General features: G+C 40.1%; 1 protein-coding gene across 9 annotated transcripts in view; it reads left to right on the forward strand.

Moving 5' to 3' along the window:
- Positions 1–25,114, forward strand: part of PAM (peptidylglycine alpha-amidating monooxygenase) — a 263,686-nt gene that overhangs the window by 137,547 nt on the left and 101,025 nt on the right. For all 9 annotated transcript variants that reach the window (XM_019532420.1, XM_019532427.1, XM_019532419.1 and 6 more), the window contains exon 5: positions 9,993–10,080. In XM_019532420.1, coding sequence (XP_019387965.1) covers positions 9,993–10,080 — 88 coding nt within the window. The remainder of the gene's footprint in view (positions 1–9,992; positions 10,081–25,114) is intronic.

Genomic DNA, 25,114 nt, shown 5'->3' on the forward strand with positions numbered 1-25,114 from the left:
TCACCCCAAATTTTGGTATCATCAGCGAATTTAAACAGGGTGCTTTTCACCCCATCGTCCAAATCACTGATAAAGAGATTGAACAGCACGGACCCAAGAACCAAACCCTGGGGGACTCAACTGCCCACTTCTCCCCAGGTCGAATATGACGCATCCACCACCACCCTCTGAGTATGACCCTTGAGCCAATCTGCAATCCATCTGACTGTGTAGGCATCAATGCCACAGTCGCCCAATTTTTTAATGAGAATAGGGTGGGAGACGGTGTCAAAGGCCTTGCTGAAGTCCAGAAAGACTACATCCACGGCAACACCCACATCCAAGGCTTTTGTGACCTGATCATAAAAGGCAGTCAGGTTCATCTGACATGACTTGCCCCTAATGAAACCGTGCTGGTTGTCCTTGAGCATCATCTCTGAGGCTGGCCCATCGCAGATGTGCTCCATGATGATCTTGTCAAAGAGTTTCCCTAGGATTGAGGTTAGACTGATGGTCCTATAGTTGCCCGGGTCCTCCCTCCTCCCTTTTTTAAAGATGGGGACCACGTTGGCTGTCTTCCAATCATCTGACACCTGGCCTGAGCACCATGAGCACTCGTAAAGCCCTGCCAAGGGCCCTGCAATAACCCTGCTAGCTCCCTCAACACCCTGGGGTGGAGAGCATCTGGACCCACTGATTTGAACACGTCCAGCCCCTCCAGAAGCTCTCTAACCCAGTCCTCCCCAACCTGAGGTCTGGAGGCGTTCCCCTTGAGTCCGTCTTGCATCACGGTGGGGAAGTCCTGGTCCCTGCCCAAGAAAACAGAGGTGAAGAATTAGTTGAAGTGGTCTGCTTTCTCCTCTGGTGCAACCACCAGATTGCCCAGAGGATCTTGCAGGGACCCGACATTTCCAGGTGCTTTCTTCATCCTCCCTATATATTTGAAAAGGGACTTTTTATTATCTTTGATTTTGGACGCAAGTCCTAGCTCTATGTCCGCCTTAATTTTCCCGACAACCCCCCCTACAGGCCCGAGCAGAGGAGGTATACTCCTCTTTAGAGAGAGCATCCCCCTTCCACCAGGAGTACACTGCCTTTTTGGCAGTCAAGCATTTCTGTACACCCTTGGTGAGCCAGGGGGGCTTTCGGGCACTCCTGCTCCCCTTGCTTTTTGTTGGGATGGTCACCCCTTGGGCCCTGAGTATCGTCTCCTTAAGGAACGACCACTCATCTTGGGCACTGAGTTCCTCTACCCTTGAGAACCCCAGCGCCTCTTCCACTAATCTCCTCAACTCATTGAAATTGGACCTCTTGAAGTCTAGGGCTACCGCCTTGCTGCTGGCCCTTGACACCCTGTGCTGGATGGTGAATTTCAGCAAGTGATGATCACTATCATCCAGGTGATCAAGGACCTGGAGGCCTCTTACCAGGTCATCACCTGTGGCCAGGATCAGGTCCAACAGGGCATTTCCTCTGGTGGGACTGTGCACCTCCTAAATTAAGTGGAGGTCCTATATCTCAGCCAGGAACCTCCTGGAATGGGCCGACCTGGCTGACTGTTCCTCCCAGCCGATGTCCAGGTAATTTAAACCACCCATGACAACTATATCTCTTGCCTTAAGTGCCTCTGCAAGCTGGCCCAAAAATTCCCAGTCCAGCTCCTCCGCTTGGTTGCGGGGTCTGTAGTAGATCCCCACCGTTGGATCCCTCTCCTCATGGCCCCCTTGTATCTTGACCCAGAGCACTTCAGCTTGCCCTTCTGACCCCATTTTGCTGGCAGAGGATGTGTATTGCTCCTTGACATACAGTGTCACACCCTCACCTTTCCTTCCTTCTCTATCCCTCCTGTAAAGCCTATAGCCCCTAATGCTAACTGCCCAGTCGTGGGATGAATCCCACCAAGTTTCTGTAAGCCCTATTATGTCTGGGTTTGAACTGGCTATTCTGAGGGCAAGTTCCTCCTGCTTATTCCCCATACTACAAGAATTGGTATATAGGCATATAAGGCCCTGCCTAGCTGTGTGTGCCACCCCCTGATTTGGGAGACTGTTTGGACCCCTGTTTCTTATCTGGGCATTCCTAGCATTTGTAACCTGTCTTGTTCGGGTGGTGTCTCCTCCTTTGCTCAGGTGGTGTCTCCTCCTTTTGGTACCTACTGCTATTTTAGAAGGCTGACAAAACACAGGAATGGAGATAAGAACATGCCTAGTTAGGAAGAGTAGTAGAAATGGCCCTGCAGACATGATGAACAACTCATTTTCCCCTGATATTCTGGTTTATGTAGTGATCATGGATTTTAATTGTAAAAATTATTTTCTCAGAAATATGGTTTCAGTAGGCCCAATCAACATTAATATGATAACATTAGTACTATTATTGATGGTAATATTGACAATCATTCCTTAGAGTCCTAGTTGTGGATTATAATCATAGGAACAGTAATGTTTTGTGCCATCTCCTTTCTCAAGGACCCTGCAGCCTAAATATAAAAAAAGACATCAGCTTTGATGGGGGGAATACAAATAAACAAGACAGAAAATGAGTCAGCATGGTAGGTAATGGTCTCAGCACATCAGTGACCTAACCTTTAATTTTACCTTTCATAAAGTCTAGCCTTTTGTATCTCACTTGCATTACATTTTCTACGGGTCTTGGGTAATTCAATGAAGATCATCATATTTCATAGTTATGACCTCCTTCAGAATTTTCATTTCTTCCTTAAATTGGCAACAGCAGCTTAAAACACTTACAAACCAAGTTAAAGAGTCCACCTAAATGACACATTGTCTCTCTTGTCCAAGAGTTGATCATAATTTTGCTATTAAGCTATAGTGAGAAAAATGTTGAAACAAAAGGTCTGTCTTTAGTGCAGAATTATTTTATGATAATGGTCTAAGCAGAATTTGTGGGCAGAAAATAATGTTGTGTGCTATTCTTTGAGCTGTTGTCATGCATGCAAACAGAGTACGGTAAGAGTAAAATTAAGAACTCTGAATTAAGTTTTTAAAAGAACATTATCATGTATTAGTTATTCAGTTTTTTTTAGTTATAACATTCAGTATTTTTATCAGACCCAAATTCCACAAGTTTTACAACCCTTTGCAGTGGCAGGTACCCTGTTAATCCCAGCAAACTAACAAGGCCCCATGCTGGAGATGAAGGCACAAAATATCCAAGGGCCCTGCCAGTCAAACTGGAGGATAGAGTCAGGGAGTGAATTTCCTTTCTAAACTCTAAATCTGGTGGTGATGAGCCTGAGGAAGCCATCCCAGTAATCACATGATACATTTTTTTCCCCACTGGAGTTGTTAATCATTAGTGGGGATTTATTCATCATGTCTTGACAATTTGTCCCATACATTGGGGTATGGGGGTACACATTCTACACATAGCTTGCATAGGTTTACTAACATTTTAGACCTGAGGAGGAAAAACTATGCATCTCCAGCATTAGGCATGCATTAATATTCACATTCATCTAAATTTCCAGGATTTCAAGGATAGCAAGCAGAAAAGTACTTAGTCACAATAGCTATCTATGCTTCTAAATACATCTTTGGTCTGGAAGCAACAAACTCTATAAACATGGACCTATTGCTTGAGAAAGTCCCATAGCCTTGTTGCTTAGAGTGCACACTGAAAGAAGTTGTAGGATTGGATTGGACAAGTGATGTGCTGGAAAAAGAGAAACAATTTAGACAATTCCATGGGTGAGGCATTGGGTACTCTTGGATTAATTTAAACTAACTGGCTATATGTTTGAAGCCTCCATAGGATTTAGCATACAAATAAGCTTGGTATCATTCCTGAGTCAGAGCACAATTAAAAAATACCAAATATATAGGCAGCACAGGTGAGAATTAAATTAGGTTGGTTTACTATAACATTACAATACAATGTGTCTTTTCAGCTTGATTTACTCCATGGGCAAAACCAAGTGGTATTTTTAGAACTTCTCAGGTTTAAGTGAGATTACTTTGGAAAAAAATGCACAGGGCAATACAGAAGTTGGTTTATATACAAAAGCAACTTTTTGTGGAAGGCTGCAATATAAAACAGGTACCCTTCTTAATATTTTCTGGAAATATTCTTTGCAATATTGTAATTAAGACTCTAAAATGGGGTTTTAAAGGATTTGAAGGGAATAAGGCACCAAAGTCCCATTGCACTTTGTTGGGGTTAATGCCTTTAGGTTTCTTTGAAAATACCAGTTTGGTGTGCATTCCTAGGCATCTGGCTGGCTTTACACACAGACTAGGAGTCCTTGCTTATCACTGTGAGTTTGAGTACATTAAAAAACTGGGCACTCAGAAGATGGGGTATTTCTGACTGGTGCTTGTGCTAACGGGATGCTTGGGACAAGAGCATATCCCTTTCTCCAGCAGATAAGTTATCTGAAGTTTTGCTAAGTTGATTTTATATGCTTAATTTCTCCTCATCTCCTGTATGATTCATATAAGATAGATACAATTATTGTCACAGCGCAGGGTCCTAGGGGTGGCCATGATCTCCCCTTACCGTGCCAAGTTCGCCTCAAAGCACCCTCAAATCTCACCTGGCACATCTTGGCCTTATAAATATTAAAGGGAGGCTACCTTTCATCCTCTTTGACACTGTTTTCTGTTGTACCCTGGCCCTGTTCTGTACTGGGTGTCTCAGTGCACCCCAGCCTTATGGGCTATGCATGGCTCCAACCACCCCTGTACCATGCCCAAAGCCTCGCAGATGTACCAGACGTTGTTTGGTCTATCTCGCTGCCCCCTTTGCTCTGGGGCTTCTCTCACTCAGGTGGGCTCAGGTGGCCGTAGCCATACCTGGCCCCAACTGTCCTCCTTAGGGTTTCGAACCCCCTCCTCCCCTGCGGGTGGGCTCAGGTGGCTGTAGCCATGCCTGGCCCTTTGCTCTGGGGCTGGGGTCTGCGCACCCCAAAATGCTGCATCCTCTCTGACACTGGGGTCCCCGAGCTACCATGGATCCCCTATGAGGCCTCCTCCAACCCCTAATGTCCTCACCCAAACCACCAGTTGCTAACAGTAAGCAGAAAACTCAAGCCCCTTTGGCTATAATGTAAACCTAAGCCATCGGGCCATAATCACATTCAAGCCTGTCACAGGGTTCCTCCATCTCTCACCCGTAACAGCTGCCCATGCATGCTGGCCTCTTCTTTTTCCTTACTCCAACAGAGTTCCTACCCTTATGGCTGCTGGCAGGGAACTGCTCGCCTACCTCAGCCTAAGGTTTATATAGTAGCCAGGTCCTGCCCCTTCCCTTCAGCCGCCCGGGCAGGTGCGGATCCTTATCTCCCTCAGGTTGCCTTGGCAACCTGCAGCTGGGGCTCCCCACTCACTGCTAGGGCTCTCTGCCTAGCAGTTTTCTACTCTAAGGAGCAGGGCACCTAAGACAATCATTTTTAAGAAGCAAAACAGATAGCTAATCTGGTTTCTCTGAAGTTCTTTAAATTTTTACCAAGGTCTTACCTAAAATTTAAATGCAGTCCGGTGGCTAGAATGTACTGCTGGTATATTCTACCAGAATGTGTTGGAACATACTTTTATGTAAAATAAATGTTCTGAGAGACTGGTTTTACCTTTACTGAAAATAGAGGTTTTTAGCTTCTTATTAAAACCATAAATAGTGTGAATAAGGGCAAGTGTGACATGGACTGTAGCTTGTATGCAAGCGATCTTCTATTATGGGTAGATAGTAAGGAGTAAATTACAGGAAAAAATAGATGTCAGAGGCAAGTATAGGAAAAGCAAGCCTGGGTGAAGAAGGCAGATTGTTAGTAGGGTTTTGCAACCTAATCTAGTAATTTATATATTAATACTTTAATCCCTACTTATGAGAAATAGTTTAACTTGACAGTTTCAGAGCTGACACTGCCTTTCCTTTTCTAGAAGACGAAAACATTTTCCCCGTGGAAAAAAAGCTCATTATTGAATACTGTACCTCTCGCATCATGTTCTGGAGTGTTTTGGTTCTGTTTTGCTGCCAGCTTAAGTATCACAGCTCATGAAACTCATTACCAAATGGTTTCGGGGGGGTTTCATTGTGGGTTTTTTGAGCATTCTTTTGCATCCTGAAGGAATTATAAAACTCCAGCTGTCATTTTAGAATTGATCCTCCTGACAGTGATGCCTTTTCTGATTGCTCTATAGCTTTGTTTTTCAATGCATAAATATAACTAAACTATCTAAATATTTTTTTGAAATATTAAACAAAGCTTTGTTGACCCCGTGCACACTTCTCAAAAGGAGGGACTCCACAATGGGGACTTGCTGTAAGCTGTTGTCTCTCAGTCCTGTAGCTCCTCTGATATTGGGTTTTGTATGAGACAGTGGGTTAAATTTATGGTGCTTTAGATTTTTTTTTCTCCAGGTTGCTCAGCTTCCTAAGTGCATAATATATTACCCACACGTAAAATAGGCAATCATCTGAATGTTGCTCATTACTTCATTTCACAACATTTAAATTAAAGGTTAGTGTATTTTGCTTCTCTCAGGTTAAAAAGGATATTTAATTCTCAAAAAAGTGCTGCTGCTGTTACTGATAATACAGAACAGCTTGAAAACTGATGATTTTAAGAAAGCAATTTGATTTTTACTCTTTAATTTGTTTATTACTTGCAATTCATTTGACAACTTTTTGCTTTTAGTTCTTCCTTGCTTTGTTTTCTGCTTTTTGGTATGTAGGTGCCAGAGCAATATTTAGGTGACAACTACAGAATTACCAAATCATAGAAAACGAGGGTTGCAAGGGACCTTAGGAGGTCATCTAGTCCAACCCCCTGCTCAAAGTAGGACCATCACCAGCTAGATCATCCCAGCCAAGTTTTTGTCTAGCCTGGTCTTAAAAACCTCCAAGGATAGAGATTCCACAACCTCTCTGGGTAACCTGTTCCAGTGCTTTACGACCCTCCTGGTGAGAGAGAGTTACCCAATATCCAAGCTAAACTTCCCTTGCTGCAACCTGGGACCATTGCTCCTTGTTCTGTCATTTATCACCACTGAGAATAGTCTAGTTCCATCTTTTATAACCACCCTTCAGGGAGCTGAATACTGTTATTAAATCCTCTCTTTGTCTTTTCATCTCTAGACTAAATAAGTCCAATTCATTCAGCCTCACCTCAGGAGTCATGTGTCCCAGCCCACTAACCATTTTTGTTGCCCTCTGCTAGACTCTCTCCAATTTGTCCACATCCTTTCTGTAGTGGGGGCCTCAAAACTGGACACAGTACTCCAGATGTGGCCTCACCAGTGCTGAATAGAGGGGAATCATCACTTTCCTCGATCTGCTGGCAACGCTTCTACTAATGCAGCCCAGTATGCCATTAGCCTTCTGCACAACAAGGGCACACTGTTGGCTCATATTCAGCTTATTGTCCACTGTAACCGTCAGGTCCTTTTCTGTAGAGCTGTTGCTTAATCAGTTGGTCCCTAACCTGTACCTATGCAGGACTTTGCACTTGTCCTTATTGAACCTCATGAGATTTCTTTTGGTCCAGTCCTCCAATTTGTTGAGGTCTCTCTGAATCCTAACTTTACCCTCCAGCATATGTACTGCTCCCACGGCTTAGTGTCACCTGCAGACTTGCTGAAGGTGCACTCCATCCCATCTTCCAGGTTGTTCATGAAGATATTGAATAAAACGAGCCTCAGGACCAGCCAACCCCTGGGGCACTCCACTTGATACCAGCTGACAGCTAGACATCGAGCCATTGATTGCTACCCTTTGAGACTAGTGATCCAGCCAGTTTTTAGTCCACCTTGCAGTCTATTCATCCAATCCATACTTGCTTAGCTTGCTTGCAAGAAAGCTGTGGGAGACGGTATCAAAAGCCTTGCTAAAGAAAAGGTATATCATGTCCACTGCTCTCCCCACATCCACAAAGCCAGTCATCTCATCATAGAACACAATTAGGCTGGTCAGGCATGATTTGCTCTTGGTGAATCCATGCTGACTGTTCTTAATAACCTTCTTCTCCAAGTGCTTAGAAATTAATTCCTTGAGGCTCTGCTCCTTGATCTTTCTAGGGACTAAGGTGAGCCTGGCTAGTTTGTAGCTTCCTAGATCCTCCCTTGTTCCCTTTCTTAAAGATGGGAACTGTTTGGCCTTTTCCAGTAATCCAGGACCTCACTTGACTGCCGTGAGTTTTCAAAAATAATGGCCTGTGGCTCTGCAATCACATCAGTCAACTGAGCAGCAGGGCAAGGAGAGGATGGCCCTTAGTTGGCCTCTCCAACATTTGCACCAGGAAGTTATCTCCAGCTCACTCCAAAAGCTTCCTGGATTGCCTGTGTACTGCCGTATTGCCCTCCCCATTGAAGTCCCCCATGATAGCCACGGCCTGTGATCTGGAGATTTCTGCTGGCTGTTTGCTGGCTGCCTCATCCTCCTAGTCTGGTGGTCTATAGCAGACACGCACCACATCATCACTCTTATTGCTTTCCCCTCTGACCCTAATCCAGAAACTTTCAACAGGCCTGACTGCAGTTTCGTACTGGAGGTCTGATCAGTCATACACAGCTGTTTTAAAGCACAACTCCTCTCCCTTGTCTGTCCTTCCTGAACAGTTTATACCCATCCATGACAGTATTGCATTCAGTCTTGCAAGCTATCCCACCACGTCTCTGTTGTTCCACTCATGTCATAGTTCTGTGACTGTGAAGACTTCCAGTTGTTCCTCCTTGTTTCCCAGGCTCTATGCATTTATGTATAGGCACCTGAGGTAACTAGACAATTGCCCTACTTCTTCACGAAGAATGAGATGGCCTCCCCTGTTGTCCCCCTTGCTTGCGCTTCCTCCAGGTCATCCGCTTTCCTACTTACCTCAGGGCTTTGATTTCCATCCCCCAGTAAATCTAGTTTAAAGCCCTCCTCACTAGGTTAGCAAGTCTGTCTGTGAAAATTCTCTACCCTCTTCATCAGGTAGATTCCATTTCTTTCTAGCAATCCTTTTTGAAACAACATCTAATGGTCGAACAAGCCAAAGCTCTGCTGGTGACACTATCTGCCAATATGTGTCCCTTTTGGAGACAGGATGGTTAGTTGTGGTGTGTGTTTTTTGGAGTATTTAGGATGAACTTTTCATTCATTTGTAACCCAGCATGATGTATGATATCTTGTTTTTTGTGCTGGTACCTATCAGCATGTCACTCAGCATTAGCTATCTCTTTGTTGGCTTTGTATAAATGTGGGAGCAACTTTAGAGGGACTATAAGACTTTGAGCAGTTAAAGAGTCTTGCTCTTAGAAGATGGGTCCTGCTACATCTACTAATATTCTGAAGCACAATATACTCTTTTCATATAAAGTTATTTAGAACTGTTCTCAACAGCAGAAATGTACTTCCTCAAGCCAGTCATATGGACAAAGCTCATCTGTATTTTCAGTGCCACTGATGGACACTGCATTCTGAGAAAAAGGCTCTGAATGCTCACATTATACAACCTTTTCAACATCTCTAATGTTTAAACTCTGTATTATATGACAAACTGTTAAAGATCTGGTTTCACAGCTTTTTATTTATTTATTTATTTATTTTTCGTTTAAAGGGGCTTTTTTTTCCTTTCTTCCAAACAAATCATTCTGCTTCTACAGGTTTTGATATAGAAGCTATGGAGATTTAATATTTGAGTATTTATTGGAAGCATGTCTGGACAAGTAAGAAAAGTCATAATTCCATTTTCTGCAAGATTACAAATCCATTTTCCAGTAAGTTTTACTTGTCCCATAGAGATAAGCTGACATTTAAAAACCAAACAAAAACACAATTTGAAGTATTAATTTTTCATGCCTCTTCTTGTTATTGTTTGATTTGCTCTTGTGTTAAACCACTACATCTTAAATGCATCCAAATAATTTATCTCTGTTCATAATACCATGACAGAATGACTGCACAATATTTACAATATACATAAAGTCAACAAAATGTTTTCCTTTAGTCAAAATGATTTCCTTTAACAAGAATAAGACTCATATTTATGCTTTGTTTTTTATCATTTTGTCTTTCAGTTGACTTTAAGCCTCATGCCAGCATGGACACTGTCCATCACATGTTACTCTTTGGATGTAACATGCCTTCTTCCACTGAAAATTACTGGTAAGAAATACAGGCTTATATTAATTCTTATAGTTTAATTTTCCATCAGTGTTGACTTCATATACAACTTTGGAGGGTCCCAGATTTTAATTAATAAAAAATTGAGAAGGGAAAAGAAATTATAGATTTCATTCCCACTGAACTTTTATATTTGAAGGTTTTGGTAAATGTTTAATACAGCTGTAAATCTGATGCATATGTGTAATAGCAGTGCTATGAAGATATACTGTCAGTACAGCAAATATGTTTTTGTCAGTGTGATGAAGGGCATGAACTTCTCAGGCCTCAGCCATACTTGAGAAAAAGTAGTATTTATAGATTTGAATTAGACATTAAAATTGAAGTTAATTAATGTCTTCTAAGTATTTTCTATAAAGCTTATTTATGAATGAAGTGTTCACTTATTTACACAACTGTCAGATTTTTAAGTTTTTTGTGTTTTATTTTGCTATTTGTGGTTCATGACATGCACCTTAATTTTTAAAATTTGATCTTCTATAATCCTCTCTATTCATCTTTCTCTTTCCCTTCCCTTTTCCATTCCCCTGAAACCCTTACCCACTGTGGTCTAGGAAACTCTTAAAAAGATCAGAAAGATGAGAGTTGAAATTATTGTCAATGCTGCTCATTACCTCCTGTGTTCAAGTTACTGAATTATTTTAAATTAGAGCCTTTAAAACTGAATAGTAGTCAGCTGTACAGAGCAAGATTTTTTTTCATACTTAAAGTTTGTTGTCATAAATTTCAATCACCTAAATAAATTGTCTAATTTTCAAAGGCATTGAGCACCCTAAATTTGCCTTGGAGTTATTAAGCAAGTAATAACTATGCAGGGAAGTAAGAAAAACACAATGTGATCCTGGATGGTCTCCATTTTGCTTGGTTTTAGGATAAGACTATAAAAGGGTTTTTCCTCCTCCTTCCCCTAATAAAATTTAAGTTGCTTGCAAACTTAAATCCTGATGATGCTCCTCTAATTTCTAAATATAAATCAGATGAGGTTTAGTGGAGGGAAAGGGGGGCAGGTCAGTACTTGGAAATAAAAGAAACTAGGAGAAAAGGAAAATTTTCCATTTTTAAAATAAATGGATATCTCTTTCTTAAAAAAAAAAAAAAAAAAAGGAAAAAGGAAAAAAAGTTCAGATTTTATTTCTGATTTTATTTTTCTGTTCAAATAATGGTCCCTGGAAGAAGCTTATACAGATAATAGTTATAAAGTAATCTGAATTCAATAATTACCATTAGTTAATCAAAATTTACTTCATGTAACACATTTCCTGAATTGCAGAAGAACTCCTGATCCTTCTTCAACTCAGACTTGGAAAATGTCTGAATAAAGAGTTTGATCAGAAAAAAACAAGCAAAGCCTGTGTGCTGATAGGGCTAAGGGCCCCTCTTCATGTAGCTGAAGGCATAATGGAATCTAATGCACAATCCACACCATCATACCTTGAGCCATGCCTCACGTGCATGGCAGGAGGCACGATTGTGGAATTGTGCATTAGATTCCATCATGCCTTATTTCTGGTGCAGGGGGGGATCACCTGAAAGAAGCACCCTTCTGCGACTGAGAGCCCCTCAGCTGACCCCTGGGGCTTGGAGATCGTGACAGTAACCCATGACTGCTGAAACCTAGAATCCCGCAGTTGCACATGGTGCACCCCTGTGGCTGGGAGCCTGGTCAGCTGCTGGAGCAGACCCTGCTACATATGCAAGTTAAAGCTGGAGAGCAGCCAGCTATAAAGTTGTTATACATTTTCCAGCAATAGCTTTATAGCTGCTTGGACCATTTTATGGTGGGATAGTTAATTTGCATGTGTAGCCAGTCTAAATTAATTGTGCAGTTAACTTGGTAATTGCGTGATGCATATAAAGTGTAGAGAGGGCATAGGAGTTTGGGAGGTAAGCAGAATTCTGTACTGAGAAGTCTCCATTGAGTAGACTCTCCTCAGACGTTCAAATCGTCAAAAAGGAAGCACAAAGAGTGATTTTAAGCTGCATATAAATTTAATTTTAAGTAGTTCTTTTAACTAAAAGTAACACCATCATTTGCACACAGAAATGAATTGGGACTTTAATGTGGGACACAGAATTGATATGATCAGTGGATGAAATAACATCAAATATGCTGAAATAATGATGAATGTGCTGTTATTTCATTGAATGAAATAATATTGAATTGAACTATAAAACAAACAAATTAACTTATGCAAAGTCAGGGAACCCATATCAGAAATGACTCTATTCTTAAACTCCCCCCTGAAACAGCTCCTAAGTCTGCCAGCTCAAGAGCCAAAAAACACTTCATCTCTAGGTGCCTTTGCGGGGTGTCAGCTTGTTTGTCTTGTGCTTCATCCCGCAGTTAGCCCGTTTTCCTGTTTTGTAGTTTCCTGTGGAGGAGGTTCTGCAACTTCTTGCTTTTGCTATTCTTCCTATTCATCTCCTCCTTTCTGGTACTTAAAGTCTTCCTAAATGCTCACCACAGTTCTAGACAAGGCAGTAAATGGTGGCATCTTGGAAACTAACATAAATTCACAGCATCTGATGAAGTAGGCTGCCACTTGTGAAAGCTTATGCCCCTCTGAACCAGTTACTTTCTCAGGTGCTACCATGTCATGACTTCAGGCTAACACATCTAACTACCTTTTACAGTTCTCTAGGTCAGCAAATGGCTTTCTGGCTTACATTGCTACTTGCCATTTTGCTGGTGTGTGTGCGGAAGTGGCCTGGTAGGTGGTTGCAGGGGTACTATGTGAAGAACAGGCTTGAGTAGAAGAAAAAAGTGATCTGTGTGTGTGTGTGTGTGGGGGGGGGGGATGGATCTCAGAATAATCAAATGACAGTTTGCATTTATGAAAAAAAAAAGGAAATGCTGCAACCCTTGGGTTCTGAAGCAGTATGGAAGAACTAAGGCCCTCTCTGCATGTTATAGGTATTGTGCAATTAATTGGTTAAGTGTGAAATCACATTGAGACCAGCTATGCATACAAAGTAGTTATCACACAATACAAAACTCCAGCTAGCTATAAAGTTAGACCTCAGAAATAACTTTTATAGAGGGTTGAGATAAAGCTTTATTTTGTATGTGTAGCAAGGTCTCCCCTGCAGCTGGGAGTGCAATTGTGGGGATGCCGCGTTAGAACCTACCACGCACCTATCACCTGCACATGTGAGGGGTTCTAAAAGTTAAATCTGTGTTGAAAGGGAAGCTGAAGAGAGAAGACTTGCAGTTTTAGAAATTATTAATATATATTAAGAGAATTCGGCACTGCCTTGTGCAACTTCCTAGTCTTCTGCTAACTCCTAGGTTTGCTCACTGTGTGTGTTGGAAACAGACTTATAGAGCTTCATTCTTGTTATGCAAATAGCAAAATGCAGGCTTTCTATTATAGGTTTATAACTTCCTAAGAAATATATCTTTTACCTGTACCTAAGGAAGTTATTTTAAATCTGGTTATTTCTTATTGATAACTAAGGTGCATAGGACAATAGGTGCTTTTTCAAAATACAGTATATGAGAGTTGAGTTCTTGTTTATTTTCCAGCCTTTTTGATCATCCATATAGCTTCTCAAAATGTTATGTCAAAGCTTTTAACACAGAACAGAAAATTTCCTCAAATATGAAAATGTCTCCCATATTTATAAACTAGGTCTCCTGAAAATTAGGGTGCAGTCTTGTCTTAAATTATATGTTCAAGTGAAACTATATTAATGAAAGCTAGAACTATATATTGATTTTTTTTTGGTTTTGTTTTTCTTTCTCCAATAGACAGTTCTTTGGCCTCTGTAACTATTCCTTCTTTCATTCGTTTAAACACGCTTACATGAAAAGCTACCATTTTACAGGTTTCCCTCACTTTATACTGTACCTGCATTCCTGGAAAATGGCACGTAACTCAAAATCGCATAAATGAAACCCACTTGACAATGTAACAAATAGGGATATGTTCCAAGACCTTGACTGTACTGACCCCCAGACCCATTTCTACCACTTTTACAAGACAATTTTGGTACTCACCAACAGCAGACAGTATACACAAGCACAGGGCACTATCATAGTGGGAATGGCAACTAAGAAACGTGTTGCAGACAATGAGCGAGGAGCACAGATCCACACAGGAGAGACTATATTTTGTTGCGCATCACTCACACTACACAATGCTCTGCACAAAGCAACTGACTACGGATGTCCGCCACACAGATCACCTAAGAGTGAATTTACCTTGCATATAAGAAATTTTTGATATAAAAAGGGTCATCGCATAAGAACGAATTTGCACATGCCGAACCCGCATAAAGCAAGAGAAACCTGTAATGTGAAAAAGAGACGCTTGGAATGAAACAGATTTTCAGGTTTGGTCTTTAGGGTGTAGCCTTTTCAGTTACTTTGAACCTACACATATAGTATGGCAGATCATATTTTAAACCAAGCAGATTGCACTGATTGTGTTTAAGCTGTTTGCATATAAATGGAAATCATATTGATTTAGATGACTTCGTGAGTGTCTGAAGCTCTGATGTAGTCCTTTTATAGATTTGCCTGGTGCTTAGGTCAAAATAGTAGAAATACTGTGAGGAATCAATTTTCTCTTCAGATTTGAATGAGGGATCTTCTAATTATGAAAGAAAATTTCCTTTGGATGTTGTTCAGTCAGTAGCATTTTTTTCTGACTCTTAAACTACTAGAAGAAAATGCCATGACAGTGCCAAAATAAGAATTCCAAGAATTCATCCAATCCTTGTCTGGGTATGGCTAAACTGTCAGCTTCCACAACGTCTTGTGGAGATGACTTCAATGCTTTAATTATATGTTATGTGAAAAAGAACTTTCCTGTTAGTTTAAAATGTATTATCTACTAGCTTTATTTTATGACCCTTACTACTTATATTGTGAGAGATAGTAAATAATAAATCCCTATTTACTTTTTCTTCATCATTTTGTATTTTGTAAACTCTTATATGTCCCCCCTATTCCTTAAGTATCTCTTTTCTAAACTGAATAGGACTAGTCTCTTTAGTCCCTCCTCATATGGAAGCCCTTCATTACCACTAACCGTTGTTGCCCTTTTCTGTATGTTCTATATCCTTTTTGAGGTGTGGGGACTACAACTAGGGACAGTATTCAAGGTGTGTAGACACCATGAATTTATAAAGGGGCATAATGATGCTTACTATTTTGTTTACAGTTTCCTTCCCTGGGAACCTATGTAAAGTACATTTGATGAAGCCTTTGTAATACAAAGCAAAAAGCTCTTAAACTATTGTTTGTTTGTTGATGTGGCTGCATCACCAAGAAAACTGGTGACCTCCAGTGGTGGCTGCTGCATGGGGCCCTAGCCACAGACACTTTTATCTGCCACTTAGACTCAGTAGGATCTGCAGCCTGCCCTTTCTGTGAGGAGGAGGTAAAGGAAACTCTTCCATGTCTTTCTGAACTGCTCCTGGCTGCAGCTGCTTTTTACTGTTCTCAGCACCCTTGTTGGCATGTTGGACTTGGACTTTTCCAAGGCTGTGTACATCTTCTCTTTCCTGTACTGAGTGACCAAGGGGATTGTGACCTGCTGGGCCAATTTTATGCTGGACCAGGCCAAGATGGTGACTGAAAAACCAGAAACCAGCTTGCAGAGCTTGGCTCCATTGATGCCCTTCAACTCTTCCGCTTCCTGGTCTGGGTATGCATTTCATTTGAGTTTGGACACTTCACCTTGCAACAAAATCTGGACAACTTTGTGTTGTGCTGAGCCATGAAGGGGCACTCTGCAAGGTGGAAGACAGGGTGTAACTGTGTAACCTCTTAAGGGACACGCAGAAGAGTGTTTCAGTCTTTAGTGACATAATGTTTTTTGTTGCTGACAAGTATTTTCTGCTTGCCCCCTGGGAAGGCCACATACCTTTTCACTTATATTATTTGTTTTTAATATTTGTATAATAAAAGTTCGAAAGTCAAAAAACTCTCTTTCTCTCTTATCTCTGGATAATCTCATCTGTAAAAACAAACTCAAGCTGCTTGTCTATGTGCTGATGACTCACAGATCTCCTCTGTGCCAAATCTGCTTCCTTCTGTTCAAACTAAAATTGTAGTCTGTCTTTATCACTGCTTCTTGTGGAGGTCTGGCTAACAGCTCTTGCTCAATTTGGCTGAAACAGAACTCTTAATCATCTCTTCCATAAGCTTTTTCAGTTCTTTCTTGATCTTTCTTTAGCAAATGTATGTCTTGCTGAGCCAGACAGCAGATTCCTTGTTTACCAAATTCAAGGGTACCAAACTATCATACGGTCTGAACAGAGTGTGCTTGTCTGTGTTCGGGTACAGCTGCAGTTTGGATTTTTATGTTAGTCCCCATCTGCGAAGGTTGGCAGTGCAGCGATCTTGGCCAGTCTTATAAGCTATTCAGAGAAGCTGGTTATGCGGTGTATTAGGCCAAAGTCAGGATATTAAATGGTGGGGTTGGCATTGAGGAACTAATTTGTTAGTGCTGATGAAGGCATTCCAGTTGCCAGATTGATTTCATGGACATGTTCTGGGGCAGGATATTGGACCCCAGAGGGCATCTTGTTTACAGAAAAACTGGAGGTAGAAGGAAGCAACCCATGTACATGGGGCAATTTAAAGTTGGCGCAGATATTCCCTGCTAATTTGAGGGTCACAGGATCACAATGAATGTGCAGCCTTGGTATGTTGTTAGGTGTTGCCACTCAGGTACATATAAGATTCTTTATATAATATGCAGAAACAAGTGGGCGTTGACTGACTCTGTGTGTCTGAAGCATCACCCGAAACATCAGGAAGTGTTGGAGCATACCATCGTGATGCTTGATACAGACCCCCGTCCCACAGGAGTCTGCAATACCACCCTCCCCATTAACCTATTATATTTTTAGAACAAGCTGCTGCATGCTTTCTCCTATCCTGCCTCTCATACTTAGAAGAAGTTTCCTGTAAATGTCTAGAAATATACTTCATTAATTTCCTTTGAATCCCTTCTTTTATATCTACAAAATTTACATCTGATTTAGTGGGACCACGGAATATTACCCTAACCAGTATTGTCTAATTGTCCTTTAGTCCCCTGCCTGTGTATTCATTGGTTGTCTCGTGAGTACAAACTGTGTGGGGCAGAGACCATCTATATCTTCTATACAAAGCTTAGCGTAATATATTCTTGGTCCATAACTAGGCCTCTAGAAACTACTGTAATAATATTAGTCATTACTGTTTCCCCCAGCTTGTTTAGAGAACATTAATGATGGGCACTGAAGAGCTGGTAAAGAACTCTCCAGAACAGTTTAGGATATGGAGGAACTTCAGCAAAGAGCAGTAATGGGCCCTAATCCAAAATAATTACAATGCATGTTAAAAGATTATTTTTAAAATTGTTTCTACCATTCCAAAAAAAACAAACAAACCCAAAAGGCCAAGATGTCCCTGTTCAGTGTTTTGCAGAATTGTGAACAAGCAAATCTAGCATTGGCTCAGGTACAGAATTTAAATCCACAAACATTCAGTGATCTTTAAGTCAGAACAGAACTAATGTATCTAATCTAACTAATCAGAACTCATTAATCAAACCACCTGCATAACACAGGTCAGAGAATATCACCCAGTGATTTCTGCAGAAAGCCAGTAATTTCTGTTTGAAACAGATTGTATGTATAGAAGAGTATAGTTGCATTTGATTTTGTGCTTTTTTTTAAATTCAAGATGATACTGTTATCTGACAGTCACGGATTCTACATAAATTGTTTTGAATTGTTTTACAGAAACATCCCAGTACATCATTAATAGATCTAACTGCATAAATAACCCAATAATGATTTTGAATTGCTAGAGTCATGTTTTTGTGAAGGAATAGAATCACTTACGTTTTAGGATGATGATATTTCTGGCTGTAACTTGCTTGTGCTATTACCAACCCTGATTCCATGATAAAGGAGATTAAATAAAGTATGTCCATGTTACCTCTGGGACTGTGTGAATACCAATTGTTTTTTCATCACAGTCCTTTTGAAAGGTGCTTATTGGAAAAATGTTGTTGTGTGCTCTTCCTGGATGGAATGATAAGCCTCTGGCTTCCTTACTTTTCATTCCGTCCAGGAAGAGCACACACCAACTGCTGAAACTTCCTTAGCCTGATAAAGGGTTTTTGAACCCAAAAGCTTGCTTAATAATTGTTTTCCAACTTTTTAAGTTGGTGTAATAAAAGATACCAGATTCACTCAAGGAACCTTGTCTGCCTATGTCCTTAGACCAACACGGGTACAACCTACATCACTCAGACGTATGTAATTTTTATAGTCTGGATTTCAAGTTTGCGTATGTGGCTCTTTCTAGCAGTCAAAGTTTCTCATATGAATACTAGCAAATAGCTTCATTCAAATGGAGAAAATGAAAATTCTCCATACTATACATACTATAAAATACACACATGTGCATGTGTGCACACATGCACATGCTCACACAGGTGTATAGTATAGTGTACATACAGTAGAGAGAGAAATCTGAAAATTTCCTTCACACACACAACTAGGTTAGGTACTCATTGGTTTTAGTCAAAATATGTAGCAGTTTTGTAGGAAGTTGTGGGCTTTATTTTTACTAATTTCATACTCTGCTAATTGTTATATTTTACTGTCCAAATGCTGTTACAAGTCACAGGCAGGTTTGTTTTAAAAATCATCTGTGGTAGGATTATAAAATTGTTCAGCTTCTTTGAGTTGCCTTTCTAGCCACAATACCAACCTTGAATACTCCTATTATTCTTCCTTATACAGAACTGGAATATTTAACACAGAGTTAAGAATGTCTAGATCAGGGGTGGCCAACCTGCAGCTCCAGAGCCACATGTGGCTCTTCACAAGTTAATATGCGTCTTCTTGAATCTTTGCACAAGCATATGGTGACCAGCTTCCCCTCGTCTAGATAAAAACTGCCAAAGTCCAGCTTATTTAAAAAAAACAAGCAAACAAAACCTATTTAAAGTTACTTCTGGGATAGATGTGGTGCTCTGGAAACATGCAATGCCACAAAAGCAAAATACCTTTGTATCAGTTCTTTGTTTTAGATATCTCTCTGTTCCTGACTCAAGGGATGGTTTCCTGTGGGAAGCAGAGTTACTGGAAAGTAACTAACAAAAATCACTAACCCCGTTAAAAGGTTTGGAGGAATCTCATCCTATCGGAGCGGTAAAATATACTGATTTTTTTTTCTGGTTCTAGCAGCCTGACAGATAAGAAAGAAAACTTTATATAAAGAGATACATTATGAAAGGACAGGATTGTTTTCACTAAATCTAACAACTGACGAACTTACATGTTATAACGATGTCAAAACTCTATGCAGAATATGAACATTACCTGGCAAGTGTGTGCAAGCAGTTAAATATTATGTCTGTAATGCTTTTATTCTAAATAAATGGTACTTGGCTGACTTGCTAGTCAGCTATGCCACTGTCTGTAAAAAAAGAAGACAACATCAGGTGCTAAACTCAGTTCAGACCTGCTGAGATGATCACAGTGAATTGCAAGGGGACTGTAGCCTAAACCCTCCATGATGAAGGTGAAAGTTAGTTTGAATCCCAAGTAAAGTGACAGTTTTAGAGGCCCAAGACCAAAGTGGGGTGTTCTTCAGGAGACCTGTAGATAAAAATAAAAAAACCCCCAAAAGTAATGGCTAGACATTGAGATTAATTTCAACGTTTATAAACATGATTTTAGAAGTTAAGGATTTTAAATCTAAACACTCTAAGTTGACAACACAACTGAATTGTTGGAAGGATTAGATTTTTGACCAATTGAAGAAATGCACATTCCTAGAGTAGTGGTGGAACTTTATGCCTTAGACAAAGTACCAAAAAAGTGTTGTGCTTAGTTATCATTTGGTGTTAGGATAATTTAGTGAAAATCTAGCAAAACTCTGTGGCCTACCCACCTGAAGGTACTTACTAATATACTCTAGAAACATTCCCTTATGAGTTGTATATCAAAGATTAAGAGGTTGTATATCAAAGGCTGAGGGATTCAAGACCAGTTACTTTTTCAGACATTCATTCTCATCTATATGGTATGAATATTAATAAGTCGAAAGAGGTTTTGAAACACCTTTTAAATTTTGATTGAGGCATTAATATTTGAAAAGGGCAATCTAAATGAGAATCCTATGTGAAGTAACCAGAGATATTAACCTGGCTCCAAGTAATGAGCATTGAAAAATGGTTTTACTGTAAACTGCTGAAAATAACACTCGTTTAAAGGATTTTGGTTGTGAAGGTACGGGGTTTTACTTTTTTCTTTCTGTTTTGTAACAGCCTGACATTATTAAAGCACACAGTATTAATTAATTATGGCTAGACATAAGGTATATTTTGATTTGCTTAAGACTATTTACTATCTAATTAGTTGAATAATTTTATTTTTATTTCAGTTATCAAAATGAACCTACATACAATCTGTTACAAAAGACTAGTATAAGCATATATCTGTGCATTTTAAGAAATGAGAGAGCTTAAAATTCTCTAGTCAGTGTTTTTAAAGAGGCAGTTTGATTCTCTAAGATATTCTTAATTTTACATCTCTAAAAGAGAACCATTTCTGGTCATTTTGCATTTTTTGTGAGTGGTTTAACATAGTTGGCAACAGCTTTATGCCCAAAATCATAGTCTGCATATTTTATTGATTCTGGGTCAAAGGGAAACTGTTTCTGCAGTTCATTGTCTGAAAGACGACTAACAAGCATGGTTGCATATATATTCCAAAGTGAAAAGAAACCTTATATATGTATTGATTTGTGGGACTTAAAAGAACAGAAAGTATTGATTGGGGGGTACAGGTGAAATGAGTGGTAGACACATGGGATACAGTGGCAGACACATGGGTTTATTAACTTAAAACTGGGATGAGAAGCTATATATTATCCTCTGCTTTCATATGCCAGGTATTATAATTGGTTGTGACGGGGTTATGTGTTTCTTACCACGTAACCGAACCCATAACTTGTGGATAGAGCTTCTCAGATGACACCTATAGGGCTTAACTAATTTCTGAAACCTCAGCAGGGTGGTAGTGGCAGATGCCATGAGGACACTGGTTGCAAGTCACCAAGATCAGTCTTGAGTTTTCTGACATTAAACTTTGAAATACTGTTGTTTTCAGTCTAGTTGTACCTTCACGATGGTACAAGTAGATGGAAACCCCTTCCAATTTCTTTGTCGGTTTGATCCAGTAGGAAATTATTTTCCAGATATGAACCCACAGAATCAAACTGTTTCGGAGTGGGGGCAGGAACTAAAAACTTTAGGCAATATGGAAGGTGCCTATATGGTGAAGGGGAGAACCAATTAGGCCCATTCTCCCTGACCCAGTAAATGGGAATGTGGAGAAGCTGGGGGTGGGGATACCTCCCTCCTGCTGCTCATTCTATCCTATCCCTTGGGTTGTCGTTTACGTTCCCTGCTGTCTTGTTTAAAATTTCCGTAATCTGCTGAGTGCAATAGAAGGACATTACTTTAGTTTACCTATGAGCATTTGGATTAGATAGGACTTTGATTGCAACACTAATTCCATTTACGTCTTGTAATTACAAATTCCTTTTTTCACATGTATTATTTAATCTGAAGTTGTCACAACACTTCACTGTACAGTTTCCACTGAGTTTGGTTCTCTTGTCTGAAAGCCTGTTGCTTATTTAGCTGATATAAAGGTATTTAAATGACACACTCCTATATTTTTGCTCTTTACTATTTTTTTACCCCTTTTCTTTTGTTTTTTTCTCATTATCAGAAGTTTCCATGTTATAAATGTTTAAAAAACAAAGAAATATCTGCGTTTTCAGGTTGGCTTTAAATGATTAACTTAATGTACATTGCCACACGTTTCATGAGCAAAAATGGCCCTATTTAAAGGATATGTGGTTTCTCTGTCTCAATCAGGATGCCTAAATTTCTCCAAAATGGGTGTAGTATTGGATTCGTTTTAATATAACTGATTGCCACTTAAGCAGATTGTTGTTCAGACTAGCAGTTAGAAATGAATGTAAAAGCTTCTGAAGCATTCCAGTAATTGTCATAACAGAAATTGAGTAGTGTTTTTTAATGTTGCACTTAAATTCAGGAGTCTGACTAAGGCTCCCGGCACAAGCTCCAGTTATGGAGAGATTAATATATTCAATGCACCATGAATAACAACAACAGTACACATTCAGCCAATTTATGGTGCCATGAAGTGGAAAACCAGCCACAAAGATATTCCACGTAATGTGGAACATTTGTGGTTCATTTGTATGATGTCATAAATTGAAACTGTAGCCTGGGCTGTCCAATGGATGATGAAAACAATCGACTGTCTTATCAGCCCTGGCTCTTGGTAGCCTGGGATCTTAACCCAATCCAGGGCTGGGGCCAACGATCAGTTGGCATGACAGGAGGTGTGATATTTGGGATGGATCATAAAATCCCTCCAGTCCCAGTTAAATCATTGTTTTAATGTACACTAGGGCCTTAGTAATTTATTTTACGAAGTTGTGTATTTGCCAGAATTAGTCAAAATATTTTTGAATAGTCTTTGAAACGATTCAAGTAATAGATTTCCCTTCCCCTGTCCCCCTCAGCAAAAACCTGATCCCATTTGCCAGGAGAACAAAAGGCAGGTTGATTTTAGGATTTTTATCCCAAGATGAAAATTAAAATCTATTTCACTGAAAGAAAGTTATTTTCAATCCAATTAAAACCCCTGGCACTAAAGACTACATTAGTTAGAGGTCAAGAAAATATCTCCAGCCAGGAATATTACAATAGTGCAAAAGAGAAAAAGATCATAAAGTTGTCTTCTAGGATGAAAAGTCATATATTAGATTTATATATGGAGGTAATTCTAAAAGGTGTGGATTATACCCAAATTCCAGAAAGGGTTACAGATTGTAATAAATTATCTGCCCTCTGCAAGTTAAAAATACAGCGTGATCTTATTTCTTTTCTGGTAAGATTCCAAAGTAACTATAAACAGATACTGTTGAGAATTAAAAAGAAAAAAAAGATGACAACTAATTAGGAGAGGGCTGAACTTCAGCTCTGCCCTACCAAAAAAAATGTTAACTGAAGTTTGTTTGTTAAAAACCGTATTTAAACTGTTTATACTCTCATTAGTCTCAACAGTGTTTAAAGTTTAGGTATTTCTTCATGGTTCTGATCATGGACAGATCAAGGATTTTGAAAAGGGGGGTGCAGATGGTGTGTTGCATCATCATATATAATGTATAAAAAACACAACAGGCTAGACAAATAATCAAAATACTTTGTTTAATCCTGTAGTTATTAGTTTTAAAAAATGCATCTCTTTCAGATTCATAAAACAAAATCTAGCCTTACTGAGCATCTTGACAGTGCATCTGATACTTCACTGAAAGTTATTTCCATACCTGGGTTAATACTTGTAGCCAGGGTTAAAAACAGGCTGAGTCTGCAGGGTTGTGGAATAGAAGCTGTATTACCAGGAACATCTAACAGAGAGTAGAATTGCAGAAAAAAGGATAGCTTGATTAGACAAACATCAAGGCCACTAAAATGGTGTGAGAGAGTCATTAACACCTGTGGAATTAATAGTTTAGAAGGATTTGGGTTGATCATAATGAGCCATGAGGTAAATAGTCTCCCTCATTGATGCCAGAATAGGAATGCTGCTGCTACTGCCAGGCAGTTGGTTCCAAACTTTGGGTGGACCAGGAATCAAAAGGGGTGTAGTTGTACCACTGCACCCCACTCCTGGGTCTGCCCCTGGTTCTGACTGTATTTTTTTGCAATTTCAGGGAAGCTACTCACATTGCAAGGTACCATATAGCAAGGTGCCTAAAATATGGTGGTATCTTAAAAAATAAGGTTTGTTACACTGAGATTGGATCAGTTCATATTTTCTTTGAGCATTACATATTCAAACCCTTTAGAATGTCTAGTTGCCATAGCTTGTGATCTGGCACTTGGCATGCACATTTTACCTTCTGAGTTTCTGTATGTTAATATTTTTTCACATTTTAAAAATGTGCTAGAAATCTTGTAAAAAAAGTAATAGTACAGCCTCTGTCTTAAAAATGTACAGTGTAAAGTTTACTCTGAAATAATCAAGAGTCATACATAGACAAGAGAAAGGAAAGGGAAGAGGAAGGACAAAGGCAAAATGGTTATACTGTAGTCTGACAGTACTCTTCTTCTCAATGAGATCATTGTTGACCATCTCCTTTCTGACCTTCAGTTGTTCCCAGCAAATTTTATTATGAGTTTAAGGTATTAGTTTTGCTCTGAAACTCTTTTGGATTGTATTCCTTCTACTTGGGTTATGGCCTCTTTACATGCAACTTTGGCAACTGCATACATCTGAATCAGTTTAGCTAGCAGCACCTTGGTGTGTAATGAGATCGAGGTTCATTCTTACCAAGGGATCTTGGGCTCTAAAACTCAGTTTTCACCTTGGGTTACCATATTGATATTGGTGATCTTCAAAACATTCTGCAAAACTCATTTGTTTTCCTTATCCTTTTTTGAGAGGGAGGAAAGGAGAGGTGGTGATGGAGGACATCCTGATATATAGGAAAGTTTTTCACATTTGGAAGATTATATTAAAAAGTAGCAAATTGCCAGTCATGAATGAGGTCAGGTGGGAACAGGGGGGGGATGGAGCGCCGCCACCCAGTGCCCCAAGGTGCCACCGCTCCCACTCCCCTCTCTCCCTCCCTTACTCCCCTCTTCCTTGCCACCCCCCCCGCTGGGGGGAGGGCAGGGATGGAGCACCACTACCCACCATCCCGCGCTGCTGTCACCTGCCAGGAGCCAGCACTCTGCACCCTGCCAGCACCCCATACTGCTGCCATATCCAAGGCGTGGCCTCGTCCCTGTCCCCCCGGCCCTGCTCTTTGGAGGTGGTGGAGATACAGCACTGGCCTCATTCCCCTGCTCTGTTCCCTCCATCATAGATTCATAGATTCATAGATGCTAGGGTCGGAAGGGACCTCAATAGATCATCGAGTCCGACCCCCTGCATAAGCAGGAAAGAG

This window comes from Crocodylus porosus, unplaced genomic scaffold (genome assembly GCF_001723895.1).
Source record: "Crocodylus porosus isolate Cpor-Errol unplaced genomic scaffold, CroPor_comp1, whole genome shotgun sequence".
Taxonomy (NCBI): domain Eukaryota; kingdom Metazoa; phylum Chordata; order Crocodylia; family Crocodylidae; genus Crocodylus; species Crocodylus porosus.